General features: G+C 40.9%; 1 protein-coding gene across 2 annotated transcripts in view; it reads right to left on the bottom strand.

Annotated features, from left to right (window-relative positions):
• CREB1 (cAMP responsive element binding protein 1) overlaps positions 1-23,707 on the bottom strand; it is a 40,588-nt gene that overhangs the window by 7,706 nt on the left and 9,175 nt on the right. Inside the window, exons 2-7 of one of the 2 annotated variants that reach the window (XM_080621946.1) lie at positions 13,721-13,842; positions 10,188-10,334; positions 8,184-8,284; positions 5,474-5,616; positions 3,845-4,027; positions 2,307-2,461 (exon numbers count right to left, since the gene is read on the bottom strand). In XM_080621946.1, the coding sequence (XP_080478072.1) occupies positions 2,307-2,461; positions 3,845-4,027; positions 5,474-5,616; positions 8,184-8,284; positions 10,188-10,334; positions 13,721-13,834 (843 nt within the window). In that variant the 5' untranslated portion in view covers positions 13,835-13,842. Of the gene's footprint in view, positions 1-2,306; positions 2,462-3,844; positions 4,028-5,473; positions 5,617-8,183; positions 8,285-10,187; positions 10,335-13,720; positions 13,843-23,707 lie in introns of those variants that run through there. The other variant, XM_080621947.1, reaches the window with a different exon arrangement.

The following is a 23,707-nucleotide window of genomic DNA, read 5'->3' as shown; positions in this document are numbered from 1 at the left end:
CTTTAGATGTGAAGCAGAGCAGCTTCAGAAGGAGAGTCTAAGTGTCCCTTCACTGCACATACTACACAGATTGGTGATACAGTCAGTGTTCTGGGAAATAAGAGAAAAAACTGAACCCAGTTCTTCTGCTTATGAGATAAATAACAGCTGTAGTACTAGCTAGAAAGAATGTCAGGACCTAAGGGGTAAGAAGACTCTAAAAGTAACTTTTGAAATTCAGCCCTACAAATGAGACACGATGAAGAAAACCTCGTCTGGAAGCCCTGAAAGGACTCAGGGATCCATTGGTCACTCCTACAAGTACAATGTCACCTGCTTGCAGCACATGGGCCTTGTGCAACTTGTAGTAATTTTGGGCTGTTACTTGTGTCACCGAAAGATTAAGTATTATTGGATCAGGAAGTGCCTCTCAGTGGAAACTACTAACCTGTCTTCCTGGGTGACAGCTTTTTCTTTCTGTGATTTCTGTGCCAGCTTGTGCTGCATATGAAGCCACCTCAATTCTGTTTGCTTTAGTTATTCATAACAGCTAGAGTTATACTGAATTACAAGAGAGCTTTTAAAATGTAAAATTTACACAGAAAATTTGCACAATAATATCGATGCATATTTACACTATAATCCTCCAGTAAGAACCACCTCACCATCTGCCTCTCTCTCCCCCTTTCCCCTGCTTTGCTATGGAGCCTAGATTTGCGAATATCTATTAAGCAGGCAGGCTAAAAGCACCACATGCAACATTATACTGTTGCAAAAGCCGTCAATTTAACTGAAGTGGGGGTAATTCCCCACTGTTCTTCTTGGCTTTCCTAAACACAAAAGCTTTCTTTTACTGGAGGCAGACTGCTGACTAAATGAGGGGATTCAGAATGCTCTGAATTAAGTTTTTCTCAAGTGCAGAGCTGAAAGGATGACACCTACTATTCACTGGTATCAGAAAAATATATAAAAAGGGGACATGGGTGACATTCTATATAAAAACCTTTTTAAAGTGAACTCTGCTGTTCAGCATTATTTACCTCATTAAAGCCCCTCAGATAAGCCTTGGGTCTGCTCATGTAACTTTCTACTGTGTTCACAGCTCAGCGATCTACAGAAGATAAAAGCACCTGTACAACACAGTTTTTTCAGATTGACAGGTAAGTAAAGAGCGATTTCATGGGGCTTCCTCTGCTCAGAGGGGAGGGAATCACTGCAACATACAGGCTCAAATCTATGGCTTGCAGATGGGAGTTCAAGCCTGGCATGACGGAGGCCCACCCCTTCCCTCTCCTGCAGCAGCAGCTTAAGGAGCATCATGCCCAGCTTCTCTCTGCTGCTCCTTTCCTTCGCAGCCTCCACCAAGTCCCACCTCAGTAGGCTTGGCTTTTAATCCTCACACACTAAATCCTACGGGGTCATATCTCCTCTCTCTTTCAGCCCCCCTGCTGCCACCATTGGTTCCAAAAGACTTCAAAGCTGCTCATTCAGCCTTTCCTTGAATCTTTCTGCCTCTGGAGGATAAAACCCAAAGGGCAAACAGCTACAGAGAACAAGCGAGACAATGAAGAGTGCAGGCAGGTCAGCAGCAAGGAGAATGCATGCAGAAGGCTAAGGTAAAGAATCCCGGAAAAGAAACTACATGAATGTAGTTACTCAGAAAAAATCTCAGCTCAGTGTTTGTAAGTACATAACTGAGGTCATGTAAGTCCCCCACCAGTGAGTATTCTTCTTATGGCAAAAAATTCATACACCTCACAGAAGCCTGGAGAAGAGAAGGCTGCATGGAGACCTCATAGCAGCCTTCCAGTATCTGAAGGGGGCCTACAAGGATGCTGGGGATGGACTATTCATCAGGGACTGTAGTGACAGGACAAGGAGTAACGGGTTCAAACTTAAACAGGGGAAGTTTAGATTGGATCTAAGGAAGAAATTCTTTACTGTAAGGGTGGTGAGGCACTGGAATGGGTTGCCCAGGGAGGCTGTGAATGCTCCATCCCTGGCAGTGTTCAAGGCCAGGTTGGACGAACCCTTGGGTGACATGGTTTAGTGTGGGGTGTCCCTGCCCATGGCAGGGAGGTTGGAACTAGATGATCTCAAGGTCCTTTCCAACCCTAACTATTCTATGATTCTATGAATCTGACACCTTTACTTGAGGTTTCATAGTCACAATACATGGCATTAGCAGATGTGCTTCTTTGTTTTGCATTTTTAAATAAAGGCAAAGTCTTTAGAAAGACTTTGAAAAAAACAAAGATTGGGATTCTTAGTACTTAACACTCCAGGTCTATGCAGAGCTGACTGGATAAGAAGTGATCTAAATATACATGCCTGTTCTTCATTAGACGCACTTCTCTCTTCCGTGCGGCCTCTTCTGCTGGCTGGGTCGGAAGTGCTGGCGAGGATGCCATGACTACGCCTGGTGCAATGGTGCTGGTAGGGGCAGTGCGAATCTGGTAAGTCTGCACATCTCCTGAGGCCGCTGAAAGGCATAAGGGAACATGATCTCAGTGTGGTGAGAGTGCTGTTAAACACTGTGCCAAGAGCACCTAGTCTCCTATCTAACCATGTACTCTGGGCTACATACAGGAGGAATGACCCTCATCTGGGTCATTGTTGCTATCTCAGTCTTAGCTTTTGGGCATTCCTGCTGAAGAAGTCTTCACTTGTGCTTGGTAACTTCAATTGTCTTGCTGTATTGATGTGCTTCTTTTTCCCCTACTATATTTCTTTTTACTTCTCTAGTTTCTGGGCAGTTTTAAGAAGATGAAGGATGGGACAAACAGTATTTCTAGCTATGCTCCAAACGCCTATGTGCTTACACACGTTACATGTGTTAGTACTTGGCACAGAAAAAAGGGTGTAGAAATGTAGCATTTACCCCAACAAGAAAGAGACTGTGCAAACTAGGCACTGAGGTACTTCTCTAAAATGAACAAGGTCTTGGGTTTCTTTTGTTTATTTATCTAGGAGTGTGTTATATATGCCTGAGCTTGTAAGAAAATACAGCATCACCTAAAGAAATCACATGTTCTTAGGAACAAAAAAACCAGATCATCAATGCAACTATAGTATTTTTCTCAGCTACGTATTTTCAATGATGCCGGAGACCTCTTCACTGACAACTTTCAGATCAACTGCTTTACAATTATAAAAGCAGGGGTGCACATTTCTGTTATTTTTGATAGGCAGGGTTTTTTTTTATACCTCCCCAATTTTTAATAAACCAAACCATGTATTTTAATACAATAAAAAACCCCAACTTATTCTAAGTTGAAGTAGCCCCGCTTGCTCTAAGTGGAAGGCTAGACCAAATGATCTTTTAAGGCACTTTCCTAAATTACTCTATGATTCTAAGTACGTTGTGACTAGTCACAAAAGCCACAATAGGAAGAAATGATGACTTGCAATTGAAAAAGGGAAAAGAATACTTCTAAGTTAAAGTGTCCTTATAGAAAGAATCAAACAACCTTCTTTACTCACTTTGATGCTTTGCTTTAAATTTACTATTGCTGCAGATGACTGTCTGGGAGAACTAAGAATTCTAAAGTGGTATCAGTTTTTGCAGAGATATTAAAATAAAATAGGGTGGACAAAATACCGGAAATACAGCATGGAAAACAAAAAATAAATATGTATTTTTAAGAAGTAAACCCAAAATATCCACGATTTTATAAGCTGAAGGGAAAGGCTCCAAGAAGATGTGACAAATAGTTTTGTCCAGAATTTCCTTTAATAACTTTAGAGACTTAATCTGTGCCAAAGCTGTTAATTCTGTTTCCTGACATTTTAAGGAGCTAGGTTGGCAACTTGTGTCTGCATGGAGAACATGTTATATGGAATGACTGGCTGTGAAGTTTCTCACCTTGTACAACAACTTGGTTACTGGGTACAAGTATCTGTTGTCCATCTGTGGTCTGTGCATATTGTAAAATGGTGGTGCCAGGTTGGGTTGCAGCTGCATTGGTCATAGTCAACGTCTGGAGACCTTGTACTCCATCTGTGCCATTGTTAGACAGCTGTATTGCTCCTCCTTGGGTAATAGCAACTGAAGAAAAAAAGATCAACACAGCATTTAAGACACTAATTTACTTATTAACTCACAGTACTAAACCTAGATATGGCAGAATAACGATCTGAGTTAAATCCCTTGAGCTGTTATACACCCTCAAATCAGACACATGGCTTTCATGTACATTAAAGAAATCATACTTTGAAAGTAAGTTGTCAGTTATTCATGAGACCTGTATTTTGGGGTGTGTGTGTGTGTGTGTGTGTGTAAACCCCACAGCCTAAACCACAGATTAGTTTCTCTGATAAAACAGCATCACACTGAGGAGTTACAATCCTCCCCCAGGAAATACTTTTTAATTTCTTAGTTAAGATGTTCTTCTTGGTTGGTTTAAGTCTTTTCCGCAGTCCTTTCTTCTCATCTGTAATTCCTCTCCTTTTCCATGCTTTATGCCTTTCACTTTCCTCTGCTGCTATTGCTATCCATCCTGTGTTTCACTTTCTTCTTGCTTTTGCTTTTTTTTTCCTTCTGATTGTATCCCCCCTCTCTACAACTTCCTCAGAGCCTTCCTAGCAGCGTTTTTGTTGATAAAGGTCCATTTTCACACATTTTTTCCTTCAAGCAATCTTACTTAGGTGGGTTTTTTTCCTTTCTTTCCCTCAACCCTGTCATGCAGGTGTGCTGAAACATCACACCTCGTTTGTGATTCCACAGAATTTCACTGTGCTCCTATACACAGACACACCAAAACCTCTAGCATCTGCACAAGCAGGTATTTTACAGTTACGCTAGGAAAGCAGAGTTTACCACATCAGTTTCAGTAGGCAAAGTGGCTAAGGAATAAACAGAGATACAAAATTCTAAAGAGATTTTAAGAGAAAGATACAAACAAGCAAGTTCTTTCTCCCTGTTGTATATTTAATACTCTGTGTTTGTGTGAGACAGCACGTGAATTTTAGCTTTACTGCTGTAATCCCAAACCTTTACGTTAAAGCACTCTATCTGTGAAATACAGTGAATAAACACAGAATCATATATTCACTACATATTTTAAATAAGGTTGCTGAAGTCCTTATTTTTCCAGGACTTTCTAAAAATGTAATTGCAGACTGCAGTGCTTTTCCTATTAATGAGGTTACAATTTTGTGAACCAGTATTCATCATCTGCCAGGAAAAAAAGAAACTTCTGAATTACCTCATCTGGTTCCTGAAGCGATGTTCATAAAAGCATTACGGTTAGTTCTTATTTTGCCTCAGGATGCATTAGCTGCACTAACTGGCAAGCAGTCCCAGAATGCTAACTGATCATTTCAAATACTTACAATAGCAATGTGTTTAAACAGCACGGTTATCAAACAGTCAAATTAAAATAACCTTATTTTCACCTCCTGCTTTGTCCTAGTCCAAACAGTTATAGAAATAAGAGTTCTTCATCTTCTCATCCCCACTTACTAGCACCACTGAGAAATTCAGACTACATACTGTACTGCCCACTGCTGGTTTGGTAAATGGGAGTTGGCACCGTAACAGTGGCGATGGCAGGTGCTGCTGTTTCCTCTTCAGACTTCTCTTCTTCGATCCTTGGCACTCCTGGGGCGTCTGAGGACAAGTCATTCAAAATTTTTCTGGCAAAGACAGTGTGTTGTAGAGATTTTAATAAAAATATGAGGGGAAAAAAATAGCCTATTTGATACATAATGCTGCGGGAAACTGAAAAGTGCAGTACGCCAGCAAGGAAAGTACGGGGGCAGAATGGAAAACCTGCACCATCTTCAAACTCTTACGGAGAGGACTGTTCCAAGTGCCATTCATAGATGGGCAAGGGAGCCAGCACAGAACAGCTGTGTTTTAGTACACAGGACAAAGATGCCTCTCAAGGAGGTTCTTCTCAACCCAAGCATCAGCTGTCACAACCTTCCCTTTTTCTTAAAAGCATGTTTCTCTCTCATGCATTTTTACTTGTTTCCTGCTTTTAGCCACAGAAGGATTTGAGGAAAGCAAAAGTATGTAAAACCCTGTCTCCTCACTTACATTAGGGGAACTGCTCCATTTCAGAGACTGTAAACACCTCAGCCAGAGAGCTGAGTACAAAGGAAGTCAGCAGAAATGCTTGTAAAGAGCAATCAGTTTGTAGTGTAATGCCTGCCTGGGAGGCAATACTGAGTGTGTTTGAGTCAAGTCACACAATTATGTTTACAGGTGCCCTGCCTGAGAAAGCTGTGACAGTAGCATGGGTAAAGAAAAGAACACGTGGTTTAATTACTTTCACAGGGTAATTATCCAAACCAAAAACTGCTTAAACGTCACTGCTACAGGTCCCACTGAACATGACTGGAGGACTGACCATAGAGGTTACTGCAATTTGCATCATTTAGAACAAACACTGTCCCTCAGAGAACTGTCAAGGCCTTTTCACTGCTGTCATATTCTATTATGTCACTGCAAAATGCTACTCAGGTAAAGAGCAACATCTGTAATTCTCCTCATATGTCTTCCTGTGGACTGTCACTAGAACTCAAAGTGTGATGAAGCAAACACAGCTGTAGACCCCAAGCTCCAAAGCAACATTCATTTCCTAAATAAGGCTCTAAGGCTTTTGAAGCCAGAACATCTGTACAGAGCTATCTGGGAAGAGCAGTGACTCTGCTAAACAACTTGACAAAACAGAGCTTTGCTGATGCTGTTTTGACGGTGTGCATGCAAGAACCCCAGCACTGCACAAGCACTCCACTGTGCCAAGCACCACGTGGACAAATGAAAAACTCCCATCCAGAGAGTTCGCAATTATGTGTTAGACCAGAAAAACCAGTGGACAAAACAGATGAAGAGCCTTCTATTCTGTGAATCCACCTTGCCTCTGGGGCCAGTTACAGCAGCTTGAAGAATGCCAACCGGGAACTTGCCAACACAGCAGCAGTCTGGCTCAGCCTTTCTGATGTGACTCCTACATTGGCCCAGAGTCTGAGCTGCATATGTACGTTTGACAGTTACAAAGTTCTGCTGAGTCACCAGGACATGGTTTGAGGACAGAGGCTGCGGTGTGGTGGCAGTGTGTGCGAAGGAACCCATCTCAATGAGAAGTGAGCATGAACAAGTGCCCTCTTCTCAGCTTTGCTCTGTGTTTGCTTAGCTCTGTTGTCTCATGATGCACAGCCATTCCCCCATATATAGTAACAGCCAGTGTCTCACTGCAGAAGCAGACTGCACGGAGGTCTGTGGCAGCCTTGAAGCTAGCAACACTGCTCCTCACAAATCTACTAAGGCTCGGGGTCTTCAGCAATGACCTTCACTATGTGCACAACAGCCTTGAAGGCTGGTGGGAGAAAATAATCTGTAAGTGCTAATAAATGTTTGAGATACGCTCAGGCCTACAGTCTAGCTTATATTTCTAAGGTTATGCTCATGAAGAAAAGAGGAGCATGTGAATTTTCTGAAGCAGCAGGAATGCACAAGTCACTTAAAACCAGAACTTCAGAGCTGTTCCTTAACGCTATTTAGCATGTTTTAAGAACGAAAAATGAGATTTAGTACAGCCAGAAAAAGTTGTGCAAGGGCTTAATTAATAAAAACTAACATGACTAACACTATGTGAAGGAGCACATCAATTGTTCTTTCCACAGAAGTATTTGCCATGACAACTAAAGATACCAGATGCCTACCAATGCATTCAGCTCAAACCCTGGCTTCTTAAACTTTAAACACAACCAATTTTGCTCAAGCCGAATTTTTCTCTGAGCCTCAGAACACCACATGTCCATCGAAAGTCTCCCGGGAGAAAGGAATTAAGTTTGACTGCTGCTAGCATTTCAACACTGATGAAAAACAACAGAGTTGATTTTTTGCAGACTGCGGATTATACAAAAGCCACCTGCTCACAAAGCTTCAGTGTAGTTTATGTATTAACTATCCATTAAAGCTACCTCTGGGGGACCCAGCACAAGGATATCTCAGCATTTCACAAATGTGGCAATCAGCTTATTCTCAGCTCATTTCTGTCTTAACTGAGTGTAACAGCTGAGGTTTCTTCCTCCTCCTCCTATTATCTCTTTACATCCTATTCATGGACAACACATTGAGGAAGAGAGGCACCACTAATGGTAAACTTAGAAATAACTATACAATCACACTGTTGATCTCCCCACAAGAAGAACACATCCATCAAGCAAAATACTTCTGCTTTTAACCTCCATACCTGTAGGAGGGTCGTCTGGAAAGGATTTCTCTTCGTTTCTGTGAGTCTGTGACACTGTCTACTGATTCCTGTGAATCTTCACTTTCTGCTATGGTAGAGATCTGTAAATAAGAACAGCAAACAAACTTAACAAGACCCTTCCAATACCTGTATTTTAAGGAAATGCTGACATCCTGTGAAAAACACTACAACTATTCTATAGTGCTTCTACCTAGTCAATGAACAGAAAGTACAGGCTGTTCAGTCACAGATCCAGTGACTGATGACCTGACAATTATCTACCCATGAGAATGTTCTTTATAATTTAAATACTCTAACAAGAAAATATAAACAGTAATTCCATGCACTTTTTGTCTTCCATGATTCCTTGTTTGCATCCATTTTAAGGAAACTAAGAAAGACTTTTTAGTAAAATTTAGGGAGAGAATAACTACAACCAAATTAAGAGAGCAGAAACGTTTGGAAACAAAAGAACAAAATGCACCTGAAGCTCAGAAACATCAATTTATAAATCACTCGGTAGATAATGTCTTAGAGACTGACACTGGGGGGAAATTGTCAGGAAAATGTCAAACACAAAGATGCTAAAAAATAATCCAGTGCTGCAATTCTGAACATCTGTGCTAAAAAAAGACAAAGGCTTATGAAGGAAAGCTAAAATGTTTGTATCAATCACCTTTCAGTAACTTTAAATTCGAAGTGTGCCAAGAATGTAAAAGCATCTTCGATACATAAAAATAGAGACTGTTTTCCAGAAGACTACACTCATGTGACAAATATACAAAAGCTAATGATAGTGAGTGGATAGAGAAATGCCTGTGTGAGAAACCTACCTCACAGCCTGTCATTTTATGCACTGTAGAGAATATTCCCAAGGCTCAAAAAGGCTGCTGGCACCCACATCTCAGTTATCAGACAGAGGGCCTGAACAGGTCCAAGGCTGACAGTGAACCACCAGGCTTTAAATACCCCGACATGCTGGCTTTGCACTGAGCCAGGTGAATTCCAAGCGTGGTTTCATTGTCAGTCTCTTATCTTCCACCTCTGGGCTAGTAACTTATCTGAACACTGCTTACCACCAATACACTAAAACTCTAAACTTTTGACTCCAATGGCTGAGGGGGGTAGAGCCAGCCAGAAACTCAGTACTAAAGCTGACAAGAGGTAAACAAAGATTATGCTCAGAATGACCCAATTTTAAAATGAAACCTTTTTTGTGCTCACTGTACTAATAGCAAAGGAATAATGTACAAACCCTTGCCCTGTGAACCCGCTGTATGCCAAGCAACTTCTCTTTCTGCATTCAGTACCACTGTGTTTAAAGTAGTGAATAAATAAACAAATAAATAAATTACAGGTTTTACAGATCTCAGACCACTTGTCTCTTACGTGTTCAAGCTACCTCATCATCTTGTATTATCTGGCTTGCTTTATAGAAGAGAAGCTAAGGCTTTACAAGGCAAACAAAGTTCAACAGTGAATTTTAAACCCATTTTTATCAGAGGACTGATAGGTTTATTTTAAAGACCATTAACAGACAGACACCTATTTTGTAAACCAATGCAAGTATTTGTGAGGTAGCAAAGACTCTCATTCCAGAGTATCAGCCTCAGTAATGATTAATGATTATTAAAAAAACCCACAACATTTTGTTCACTTCAGAATCACATGAACTCTTACTCAACAAAAATGTATGAAAATACAATGGAGACAAAAAGTAGAGTAATACTGTAAGAAAAACAATGAAGCTGTTAAACTCACTTAAACTCACCAAGTTCTACAGAGAAATGAAACTCAGCAATGTTTGAAAGTGAAAAGTGGTTAAACCAGAACAGAAAACAAGTCACAGGGCAGCACATACTGTACAGATTTTGCCTTCAATATGCTCTTAAAGTTTATATAAGCAAAACCACAATCTAGAGCACAAACACATAAGAAACCCGTGAACTGGCAGGAGTACTTGAAAGGCCCAATTCACGTATTAGGAATTTCGTCCATCAGTACCTGAACTGTCTGGACCTGTGGAGACTGAATAACTGATGGCTGGGCAGCCTGAATTACTCCATGCACTTGAACCGTCTGCCCATTGGGCAGCTGAACTAAGGTCACCGTGGGTGCAGAAGACGTTGCATGAGCTGCTGGCATAGATACCTGCAAAGAAGAGACAGTGAGCATAGATTAGGTTATTACAAAACCTTCATATTTTACTACCAAGAACACACTGTGGTCAAAGAATTATGTGTCTTCTAGACCCCAGTTACATGACCCGAATGTTTCAGTGTAATATAAACTCCCCTGAACTGTTTAAACCCAACATCTGACCTACTTTATGAATTAGTCTAATGCAGAATTTCTGCAGGCTCAAAACATCGCTTGTAAAACCACTGATAAAATGAGAAAACCACAACTGCCCCTATTCTGAGGTAAGCTAATAAGAACGCATTATTACCTTTCGCTTACTTCGGTTAGATACTGCTAGGACTTGGGTGTACTCCTACAGACACTGCTGAGTCAAAGGCAGAAGCGTATGGGAGTGGAGCTATTTTTGTTCTCACTCAAGAAAATGCAAAGTGCTTGCCAGCTGTATGAAGTTAAAATTTTTAGGGAGCCTTATCTTCTGGACTTCCCAGCGACTAACCCATACTGAGCAGCTGGCAAAGCCCATTCAAACGAAGAAAACTGATCATGTGGTCAGACATGGATTTGCAGTGGGAAACAAATGGTTTGTAGGCTGTTGCTGTGATTCAGCGTAACAGGTCAACACAGATTCTAGTCTTAATTTCTATGAGGAAAAATCGCTGGCATTTTAAACACTCAGCTCCTAAACACAACTTCGTCTCTCAGGCACAGACCTGTAGGCACAGCAGCTATGCCAACAGGGGATACACTGATGACTTCAGCAGCGTACATTAGCACTGTGTGCACAGCCACCCAGGTTCTGTGCAGGGGCTCAGGCTCTGGTGGCAGCAATACCCACACAAAGCTGTTCACATCACGCAGGGAAGTCTGACTCTGGCAGGTCACAGGAACTATTATGGGCAGCTGAAGGGCCGTGCACCAAGCTGCTACGTGGCTGGGCAGATGCCCTGGTGCACATCAGTACTCAGCAACTGTCTGGTGACATGATATACGTGTTCATGGCTGGGGGGGGGGCCCTGAAAGGCAGGAGGGTGCCAGTGCTGCTGTACTAGCGAACATTGCCCTCAGTTTGCATCTGAGTCACACCATCACAGCCCTCAGGGAAGGACTATGATGTGTGAGCTGCTCTGGCAGACCTCAGCCAGGCTATGGGTCATCGACTGGCCAGCCTTTTACTAGACACCCAGGTTTGGAAAATGTAACAATCCTCCAGTGTTCAACAGCATTTTCAAGGAATTCGACCCATGTAGCTACAATGTGAGAAGTGGCTGCACTGCTGTCCTACCTAATCTCAAAGAGCTGCTATGTACCGGATGCAGAAGTAAATCCTCTGCTGTCCCCATGAACATGTGGTTCTCAAAAAGGTGCAGTAGCTCATCTCTGCATTTCCATAAACATCCACCACCTACAAGGAAATCTTGCTTAACAACAAAATTAAAGGGAATGACATGTAGACCTCTCTCCTCCACAGCTGTCCCTCCCTAATCCATAAACTTGTGTTTGCTTCTACCTTCCTTTTTCAGGAAAACAGCTGCAGCATTACATGGTGGTACTTAACTCCATCTGAGAGAAACCAGGGCTGAGATTAACATGAGCACACTTTCCTCTGGCAAATTATATTGCCTTACCAAGCAACCTTTTTTAATAGTGCATGTCTGACATTGCCAACAGTCCTTGGCAATCACGGCAAAGCTGATCAACTGGAAGCCACTCTGCGACTGGATTAAGCCAACAGCGGAGTGTAACTTCTGCAGATGTCTCTGACTCATACCTTGTGGAACTGGAACGAGTTTCCTTTTCACTCTAAAAACTACCCTGAACTCACTAAAATGCAGCAATTAAACTAAGCTTACAAGAGGGGTGACCTTACAAGAGATAATGAAAGAAATAAATTGACATAATTAGTTATTTAGATTTGCCTAAGCCTCTGATGGCATTTAAAATACCATAATAACGTAACATGATGTGAACAAGACAAAGAATCACGTTTAGACTATTATATCACCTCCTGGGGAATAGCTGAGGTGCAAATAATACAGCGAATGACAACAGAGCAAATTAGGAAGAATATAACATATTTCTTTGTGGTTCATATGGATTTTAACCATAGCTGTGTAGCTTTTCCCTACTTGGAAAGAAATCTCATTCAAGTACTGGGGTAATTTTGACTGAGTGAAATGCATTCAACCCACCACATAGTTGCAAGTTCAGCTACCTGGAGGTCAGTGTGTTAGCACATGAATTTAAAGCATTCTTTCTTTTCTGGACTAAATGGTAATGCATACCAAGTGAGAAGCAGCTTACTGGTTTTGCAAGAGAAATAAACTACTTCCACTCAGTTCACACTGAAGTGTTAGTCACACCACCTACATCCTGTGCCTAAGTTAGACAGTGAGAAAACTGCCCAAAGAGGCAAGCTGGTGCAGGGCAGCTGGTGGCCTGTAAATTCACACTACAGCTTCACACAACAAAATCACCCTGTGCATTTTAACAGCTCCAAACCCTATACTATCACTTGAATGGAAGTGTACTAGATCTGGCTTACCAAAAGGTGTGAGGACTTTAAAAATACATTAAGCATTTATAAAATACGTGATTTAACACCTGTGCCACTCAGAAGACACTCAGTTCCCCAACCTATGAGATTTAAAAAAATCTGTTTGCTCTTTGCAGACTGCAAATAGTTTTAAAATTAAATGGTTACAGGAGAGAGCTGAACAGATTCTGTACTCATTTACACAATGAGGTTGCTTCTGCCAACCATCAATGTATCCAAGAATGAAACCAGGTTCCAAAATTAGAGATGTAGCTAGGTTCACATTTCTTGTCTCTCTGAAATAATTTGGGGATAATAAATGATCTACTGCTGTCTCCTAAACAGCCAGCAATTCTGTGAAATTCTGGAGACAGCAGGATAACACAAGCTGTTGAATTGTTCCATTTGATTATAATGCTTATAATATTAATCCCATCTGCATATTCCCTGCATTATTTATCTGTATTTTCAGGTTTTTCCCTCAGAATTAAACTGATTGCTATAGACAAGATTCTAAAACGAAAATGTAACAACAAAACAATCCAGTCAATATAAAAAAGAGAGTAAATTACATGTTTTGAAAAGAATACCTTTCAGTGGTATGGCAAAGAATGCTACATCATTCTATTAACATTACTCAATTTACACACATACAGCTCTTCAGAGCTAACACAGCCTAGTGTGATGAAAAGTTAAAAACCTCTACTGCTTTAGAAATGGGAAGACAAATAATAAAGGAACTATACATTGCACCTCTATCAGGATCTTATCAATGGAACCTTCTCTCAGGCCCATGAGCAGACATTATCCCTCTTAAAAAAATATCCAATAGGTTAAACTATTACACCATATGATTTTATACCTGGGCTAACGTTGCAATCTGTGGTTGTGCCTGTACTGTCATCTGTTGCGTTTCTGCCTCTGTAACGGCTGCATCTCCACTCTGCTGGTTCTCTGCTCCAGATTCCATGGTCATTTAGTTACCTACAATCACAATATTGGTCGTAAGTCTGGGTTGGTATGCAAGTCCATTGTTCTTGGTGGATCTGGCAGCAATCACTGCAGTTGAATTCCCATTATTACATACTGTTTTCATTTGCTTATTAACATGTTGCCAAACTATCAGCATTCAGGCAAAATACTTTCATGCCAGGTGCCTGCCTCAGGTTGGTTTTTGTGTGTGTCATGTTTCTGAAGAACAGGCCCAGTCTCTTCCAGTGATGAGATGAGAAATAATGTGGTTAGCTCATCTTAAAACATTGCTTGAGCAAATGCACCGTGATGACCTAGCACCTCTGCAATTTGGGATAATGACCACCACTGTCAGGAAGCGCACTTCCCTCGGTGCCAAGGGGACAATATGACCTGCCACAGCCCCCCTGCTCTCCCACAACTGCAGTCTGCAGATAACCATTAGCAATTGCTTCTGTGTTGGGTACTTAGTTTTCAGCCTTTTTCTGTGTGAACTAAATATGTAATATCACCATGAAAATTCTTTCCACAACCAGACTGCCTGGTCCTACATCACAGCAGCTTAAGTCTTCTCTATTCCGTAGTTTGAAAGTCAGTAGACGTTAACGATGGAAGCCATTTTCACTTGAACCTTCATGCAAATAAGTATTTTTATATTTAAAGGTACATAGCACTTTGTCATGACCTAAGTATTGTATAATATATAGCTCCTAACATACTTGTATTTCTAAGGAATAACTGAGCAAGCCTAGATCACAACACACAACTCTATAAAAAGAGGTTGCATAACTTTCAAAACCGTGCATGTAGGCAGAGTGCAATGAATGTTAAATTCTGCACTGATCTGTGAAAATTACTTTTCAGTTCTTCTTTATATACTGATTATGAAAATATTTAATATATCAAAAAGAACTTCAAAATACAAGGAAATGCTCCCCAGGGTGACATAACAATATCACTGTATTATACAGAACCCCAAATACCAAGCATTAAAAATGGATATTACCGCTACAGCCACAATACTAATTCTGTGTACCAGCCTGTGCTGTCCAATATACCTAGGCCTCTGGTTACCCTAAAGCAGCACACCTATCTTCAGAGCTGGAGCAAAACCACAGCATAGAGCATTTCTGCTTGGGAAAGGGCCTGTAAGCAGAAGCAGCTCAGATCAGAAGGGTGGAAAGAAGGAGACAAGTCCTTCTTCCTGCTCAACTTTATTGGCCCCCCGTGAAAAAGACTTAGAAGTGTCAATATGGGTGGTGGTACCATGACCACATTCGAAACATTTAATTTTAAACAGAGTCAGGGAAACTCTCCATTTCAATGCAAACTATACTTCAGTATTATGGGAAAGAATACTTTTTTGGAGATGAGTTGCCCAAAGCAGTAGAGTCACACTTCAACCCCGAGTAAAATATGAACGAATACTCTGTCTTAAATGATAGCTTTCAATAAAGATAAAACAGCATTTCACAGTAGCAGTGATTTTATCTTGCATCAAAAGAAAGCAAGTAAATGTACGCAAACCAAAATCTGTATTTTCAGTATTGAAAGTGACTGTGAATAAGCTCGTGTGTGTCAGAACATGGGAATGTTTAACTACCGAGTATTTAGTTACATCATCAGTTTAGAAGCTCTTAGGAAATGAAAAGAAGGAAAAGAATTAAACCTGATCTTCCTTAAAAACAAACAATGACAGAAAACATACAAGGGTTTTTTAAGAAAAACAAATCCAAATTAAATTCTTTTGAGCACCTGGAATTTTTTATGCCATAATTTTTGTCCCACATAAACCACGTATTAGCCTGTCAAATGCTTACACACAAACAGTACTCTACCTTTATGTACATATTTGTCAACTGGCCATGAAATAAGTTAATTGTAAAGTCATCACATTTTAAGTAGTCCAGACATTACAATTTTTATTGCCTGTGTCCATGCAAATATACTAACCCCATTCTCCCCTACAGTGCCAAGTCTTCTCCATGTTGCATTTCATCTTCCAGAAAGCACAAAAGAAAACCCATGCACTATTACTATGGTATCAAACAGTTCTGAAAGACTTCATTAACGTGGTTTTCTACCCAACTTCAACACACGAGTTATATTTAAGTCTTAGTCCTCCACGTCATATGCCCAATTTTTTTTTGAGTATTCTGCATTTTCAGCAGTGTGAACTACAAACCAGAGTTCTGTAGATTTCCCTTGGATTTCTATCATTTTAAAGGAGCTATCTAGTTTTATCCCTTTTTTGTAAGTATCAGCCCGTTTGTCCAATGTAAGCAAACCAGCAACTTTTTCCCAGTTCCTATGCATGTATCACGGTGACTCCAGCCAAAAGACTGCCTCATCGGAACCATTTCAGGAGCAGATCTTTTGCATGAGCAACATCTCCCAGCCAAGTGTCTGAAAATAACTTTAAAAAAAGGAATTTCCCTGCAACAAAAAACATCTTGCAAAACCAGTAACACTTTTGCTTGCTGACAGAAATCCTAACTCCAGTATGGAGTCAATTTCTGTACAAGTGGATCAGAAACAGATGAAATATGCAAGTGAGAAGTCTCTTGAATCAGGTATTTAGCAATGTTCACAAAGGTAGATGTTGCCAAATTCTTGCTGATAAATGCAATGTTTTCCTAGGAAGAATTTCCAATCCTCTTACTCACTATTCAGCAAAGGACCTCTGGTTTTACAAGCTTAGTTTCCACACTTGCATCATCTTTCACATATGTAATCAGCAGCAAAAGCATTAACTATTTGAGGTGCTCCCTCCTCTCCAACACCACCATTTCAGAAATCACATTCTTATTGTGACTTGCAGGCGCCTGAAAGGGACCTCCTCATAACGTACAGTAAGCACCGAGCAATGCAGGAAGCTGCCTGCAAGATTTACATCTTGACACATGCAGTTTAAGCGAGTTTCCCACATGACTTGTGGTTTCTGGACAAGCTTTTAGTCTTGTGTTATTTTCAGGTTCTAAGTACTTTTGAATTTGGTTCAATTTACATTGCACTTACACATTACAGTATTTGTATTCGAACATCTTCACTACTACCTTTTACAGTAATTTGTGATAAAAGGAATTGTGTTTTTGAGCATCACAACATCATATCCCACATTCACTGATTACTACATTGTCTGATGTTTGCTTTAACAGCACAGTATGATTAAGACCGCAAAGATATAAAAGACCAGACATCCAGAACATAAATACTTACTAAGTTGTGTGTACAGAGAAGACCATGATGGCTGAAATTCAGGTAGTAAATTCCTATTAGTTCCTGCAATTTACAGTGTAACAGATGAAATTATGTTTGGTTTGAAACCTTAACTTCCTCACACATACAAATGAACACCAATCTTTACACCTCATTTCTAATCTCTCGTACACCACTCATCTACACAAGCTTTACTGACCAGTACCCTGGTGTCCTGCTCCTGTGGATGCTCAGGCACAACCTATCTTTTTGCTTCTCCTGTCCTGTTTGCAGCAGCCCACCCTGCTCCCAGGCAGTGATTTCCCTGGCAGCCATCACACCAGGACTTCTCTACTGAAGGTGGGGGTCTGAAAGCATCCTGATGGGAAGCAAGTGTCCAGGGCAGGACAGGCAGATGAGAGCAAAGGAAGGAATCTTCTCATTCCCCTCTGCTTCCAGGCTACTTTCTACCTTGTCAGGAGAGGGCTCACCTCACCACTCCCCCGCCCCCCGAGAAGAAGTTAGTAATTGCTGTAGTTCTTCTTGAATCAAGTGTTCCAACTGAATATAACTGAAAAAAGTTAGCTATTAACAACCAGAGTCTGCTTGCCTAAAACACCCCAGCTATGAACTCTGAACACAGCTTAAAAAAGCTGATGAGATTACCTAGTTTGAGAAGGTTTAACTCTTGCTTTTATGTAATACACAATTTTATTAGATCAAAAGAGCTAGTATTAAACTAATACTTTCTTAATAACACACTTACTAATGATCTGGAATTCCAGAGGTGAAGAGCCAAAGAGCGAAACATTCAGCTGACACCCAGTAATTTGTTTTAGCCAAATGAGGACAGGTAGAAAGATGTTCAGCAGAAGATAACTATATGTATTGACTGAATTAACACCATGACAGCAGCAGACGGAGGCTATTCAACACAAACAGTTGCAGAGAGCAGGGAAACGGAACCATACACACTGTAGAAAAATCCGAATAAACCTATTTTGTTAATGGCAAAAACCTGGAAAGGGGGCCTGGACACTACTGCATATAGTTCACTATGGATTTCTGCTTAACATGCAGACAACATCTGTGACAAGAAAAGCTAAAGTGGTAGACAGCAACAGTAATAGGAGACACTGTGATCTTTGAAAATAACATTTGTATAGATTGTGCTCTATACATCAGCTGGATTACAGTGCAGAGGTTGGGAGCCCATCTTAAAAATGGGTTCTGTGGAATTTGGGTGCTTAGAGAAAGCAAGCTTTTGGGGCAATGAAAAACTGCTGTATGAAGAGGCTGGATAGAACTGTTGTTATTTACTCTAGAAAGGCGAGAAATGCTGCCAACACTACAAACTATATTTGAAGTAAGTAAGTTAGAAACATTCACTGCCTGATGATAACAGCAGCGAAGCTGAAAGGTGAAAATTTAAAAGTATAAAAATTTAAATTTAACAATATATATGTGAGAAAAAAATTATGAAAATTGATACTTTCTGTATGGCACAAATAAAGCACTGCTGCTGCTAAGCAATTTATCAGAATTCAAACAGGGGCTAGACATGCACACGGATAACAAGAGTATCCAAAAATATCCAGAATTAATATGGTTATTTCATGCCGAAAGAAGTTCAGAACTAAGAGGAAGATCACAAGTCAGGATTTAAATCAATCTCTAATTATTAAAAAATCCAGTAAAGTTTTTAATGAGAGGGGAATATTATGTCACATGTAATTCTTGCCAGTTCCAACAGTCTTTTGAGGTACCTACTGATCTTCAGTACCTTAGAGACAAGATGTTGAACTAGGTGCGCTACGGATAACGGTAACTCCTGTAAAGACTGTTCGTTGAGCATCAATGCCGTGTATCTGGACTATGCGCATCATCTCCCCTCCCACCTGCTCACAGAGCCAAGACATTATTCAGTCTTCCCACAGTTTTCATATCTTCTTCACTCTTCAGTACCCACCCATTGATATATCTGTGGCCTCCCTGCTGTTTCCTGCTTTCTTACTACTTCTTTCTCCTATCCTAAATATGCCCATGAACTCCACCATCTCTACTGAACGTTAGGCTCTGCTCCTTGGTTTCTCCTTGCTCATAGGTTTCCTGCTTTGCAAAAAAAGGCTGCTTTTCGTCTCCCAGGATGGACTGGAGAAGAACGGTAGAGGTCCTTCCCCAGATGCCACTAAATCCAAGAACCAAAATACCTTGCTGTGGCTGTTACAGCAGATGAAACTTTCTGTCCACTTTCATACTTGAAGGTCTGGAATGCTCCAAGGCTTTGTGCTTTTCAGTTATACAGTTGGCACAGTAATGCATTTTACTTCTCCCTGGAAGCCTTTCTTCTCTGTCTTCAGTAACATCATGGTAACAGTTCACTGCTATCAGTTAATGCTTATGTTGACAGTTATTGGCCATACAGTAAGTACACCTTGAGGCAACACGGTTTGCTTTACACCTCAGATGTACTGTCACAGCCCACTCAGAAGCAAGCACAGCTTTACCAACTGACATACTTTAAAGCTTCCTTCTCCTCTGCAGCTAGATGAGAACTTCTGCTTTTATTTTATTACACACCCAGACTTTGAAGGACATCACAGCCTCCATAAACAGTGCACAGCAGAGATCCAACAAACCTATGCCCATTTTGAACCTGACTTGTGCCCTGTCCATTGGACATTCACCCAGCCATCACCTGCAGAGGCCACCTCTGCTGCCACACTAGGCTCCTGGTTCAGTTCAATACCCAGCCTTCCTAAAGGACCAGGGCAGCGAGAGGGCTGAGGAAAGGGAAATTGAGGCAATGCCTGTTTCTCAAGCATTGTACTCAAATTTATTCATAGCAGGAGTGCCAGTATGATTGTTCAGGAAGCAAATACCCCTCCCCTGTCCAAAGCTCCAGGAACTCACTCTGTATTTACTATATGTGGCTTTATAAAGCCAAAACGCATTATGAAAGCACTGAAGAGGTCATCAAACACCACCCTTTTACAGTATTGTGTTTTCATCTTCCCAGTGTAAGTACTAAGCGCATTCACATGAAATCTGTAAACACTTCTACTGTCACCTTGCAGCACAGCAGCCCTTTCAGCTACACCTCAACAGCCACTTTATGAACTCCATTCAGAGGCTGCAGACTGAAAACATTCAGAGAAAAGTAATTTTATTTACAGCTACCACATGGGACTTCAAATAACCAGTAATAAATGTTCAACAGGACAGGCCCATAATTATTTCCCTCTGTCACTAATGACTACAGTAGGTTGGCACAGGAATTGCAATTTACACCAGAGCTTCTCTGTCATCACAATCCGGCACTGCCCCTGTCCCTGCCACTGCCCCCTGGGTATGTGCTCCTCCTGCCCTCTCCTCAGGGTAACAGGACTGTGCACCATACTGTGAACACAACCTATGTCTGTTGCTCTGTCTTAAACCCATCTTTTCCTACTTCTCTGACCACCAGAGAGCCGCTCGATGACCATGACAGCTTGTGGGTGAAGACAGTGCAAGGGCCAGGGAAACTGGGTAGAACTGGAAGTAAAAGAATGGCCTCAAGAACCAACTCCACTGAAAATGCCGAAAATGTTTTCACGGCAGGGGTTGGAACTTGATGGTCTTCAGATCCTTTCCAATCTTAACTATTCTGTCATTCTGATTCAGATGACTTGCATGCACACACAGCAATCTGCTAGACAAACTGGAGAACAGAAAGCTGGGAAAATTCCTCTTGTCACTGAAGTTAAAATATGTGATCGTGAACTTACAAGCAAAATTTAATCTCACTGTATCGGGATCTTGCACAAAGCAGAATCAGACCATCAGCTGAACGCAGTACTTGTAGTCCCACTTGTGTCTCCATCAGCACGACACTCAGAGAAGTGTCTGAAAAATCTCTTCTGACTGAATACATGATGTACCAGACAACGCAAGAGAGGTGAGCAACGTAGTATTTTCATACAGATTATAGAAGGAATGCAACCAAGAGCCTTGATTATGTGTAACAAACCTTTGTGGCTCATGACCTTTCCAATAAAACTTCTAGTAGCTACACCTCTGAAGTTGGTGAAAATGTCCTATATTTCACTGCTTTAGATATGCAAATGAGGAAATGACAGGCACTGCATACTCAATCTCCTTTTCACTGAAGAAAAAGCAGTAGCAGATTTTAAAACAAGGTCAGGAGACCAAAAATCACAACTATACCTGCAAGCACCCAAATGAGTGATCATGTAACGTTTTCTCTTAGCATAACACAAGAAAGCTGACATTTAGCAGGCAGATGGGGAATCAGTATGCACAGGTAAGGTGTCTGAGTCAAAGTTGCTTAAACACTCTTCACTGCTGGGTTTTCCTGGTTTGACTCCACACTGTTGGCATTGCAGTAATATCTAGTGTTTCTGTCTTCAAGCTTTTTAAAAGGAAAAAAGATTCTGACAGCAATTCACTGCAGTTTATTTCTTCTATCACAGATTCTGTGAATAAATACAAGAGCATCCAGCGAGCACTTGGTACATCCACTAAATGAAGTTTAATATATACTGCCTTTTCTACCTCAATAGAGAATCAAGGGACCTAAACGAGTTACAACCTTTGCCTTTGAACTGGGCACTAAACGTAAGGGTGAACCCTCCTACAAAGCCTAAAAATAAACCCCCCTACATATTTTCATTCTACTGATAATGTATGTATTAAGAAAAACCACCAGCCAAACAAGCAAACAAAAAATCCCCACCAACGAAACAACACACAAACTAAAACCTTTTTCCTAATCTTATCTAATAGCTGGAATAGTTCATATGTGAATATACCAGTTCTGCAAAGAGCCGGGTAGATGAGCCTGAGGGAAGAGAACAGAGCAAGCATTTCCTAAGGCATTAACAATGAAAAGCAAACAAATGCCTCTCCACTGCCTTATCCCCATTGCATTTAGAAATTCCCCTAAAATACTGTCAGACATCACTTAGACAAATCAAAATGTCAAAACAAATCCCAGAAGGGTGATAAAGTCATTGGCTAACTATTATTATTGAAAACATAATCCATAAATACATTCTGTTTATAAATGCTCTGTCCTCATAATGCACTTAGGGCATTAAAAGACCAATTCATATGCTTTATGTCTGTGATCCTTAACTTGTAAAAGAACTGTCACAACCACTTATAAACACCTTTACTATGTGTAGTAAAAAAAGAAAGCCAAACAAAAAAACAACCCTGAAAGATGTCAGCAAACTGAATTTTAGACAAAACAGAGATTTTTAAGGGTGTCCTGGGCAGTATATACAATCTGTTCACAGAGACCTTGTAAGAACTTGCTTGTTTCTAAGAATTCAGCACATTTTATAGTGCTTCCACATTTGTTGCCAGTGTCATATTTATGAGGTGCACTTACATATAAACTGACCACACTTTACTACAGCTTGCCATCTGTTCTCTGACATTATTTTTGGAATATAAAAAGTACCTAATTTTCAGCTTATGCTGATTTCTTGCAATTGCTACTAAGTGTAGAAAGTAGCTTTCCTTTCACAAAAAGAAAACCATGTGAAATTGTCAAAATACACGCCTCTTTTCCCCATGTGTCTGTAGGAAGTACTGTGGCTCACCATGCAATGTGTAGCTGCTGGTTACTTAATAAAAATTATCCTAGCAGTATCATTTTATACCCAGACATCTTTAGCATGACATAAAATAAGGGCATCAAATGATTTTTTTATGACAGCATCTGGTAGCTAATGCTCCCTCTGAATACATCCTGAACTCCGGGAACAAGCTCTTTGCAATCAGTACAGCAAATTAATAATCAGCATAGCTCCTCATGATGAGGTTTAATTTCTGCCCCTAGTCAAATTCTCATCTACCTTTGACTGAAACAGCAGTGGGTGTAGAACTGTGGAATAAATGACTCCATGAGATCTGAAGCTGATCTCTCAGTACAACTGATTGCAGTGACATGAAGCCAGCCACGTCCTGTATTTGCTCTTCTAACTTCAGTGCTGAACCGTGATCACACACTAGTCTTATGGCAGTTTTTAACAGAAAAAGGAAGATACAATTACACCTGTGCTATGACTAGTGAGGTTATCTGTGTGTGTGTGTCTACAGAAGGGAGCCTCTGTGATGCTACCAGATACTGCAGTTCACCAGTAGTGCTAGCTTCTGCCCACATGGTGAGGTGGGGATGGCACTTGCTCAATCCATGGTGGAGACTTGCTGGAATGAACCAGCACCCATCTAACAGCCATGGGGTGTATTAATGCAGCCTGAACCCAAGCAATCTCAAGTACAGCAATGGGAACAATAAACTAACATCTTTGTTCTGCTAACGAAGCCCTGTGCCCAAGCTTGTACACTCTACCTCTTAGTACAGGTTGTTAGCTTGGCTCAGTGCCACACAAAAGCACCTACATGACCCCTGAGTAAGGAGGTAGGTTGTGCATGGTTGGCACAATGAGCAATTCAGAAACAGTGCTCTGGTACCACCAGCTATCGAGATATGCCAAATAAATAACTTATTGGGTTGTGCTGGTCAACAAGCAGAACGTTCTGGGCCACTTCCTTTCATAGCTAACACTGGCAGGTGTTCCAGCAGAAGAGGTAAGGCAGTCCAGAGCGATGGAAAGGAGAGTTAATTCTGCAAGTGGACAGAGACCTTCCCGAGTGACAGGGAGAAAAT

Source organism: Psittacula echo (genome assembly GCF_963264785.1).
Source record: "Psittacula echo genome assembly, chromosome: 6".
Taxonomy (NCBI): domain Eukaryota; kingdom Metazoa; phylum Chordata; class Aves; order Psittaciformes; family Psittacidae; genus Psittacula; species Psittacula echo.
This window is presented reverse-complemented; position numbering and strand designations above follow the sequence as displayed.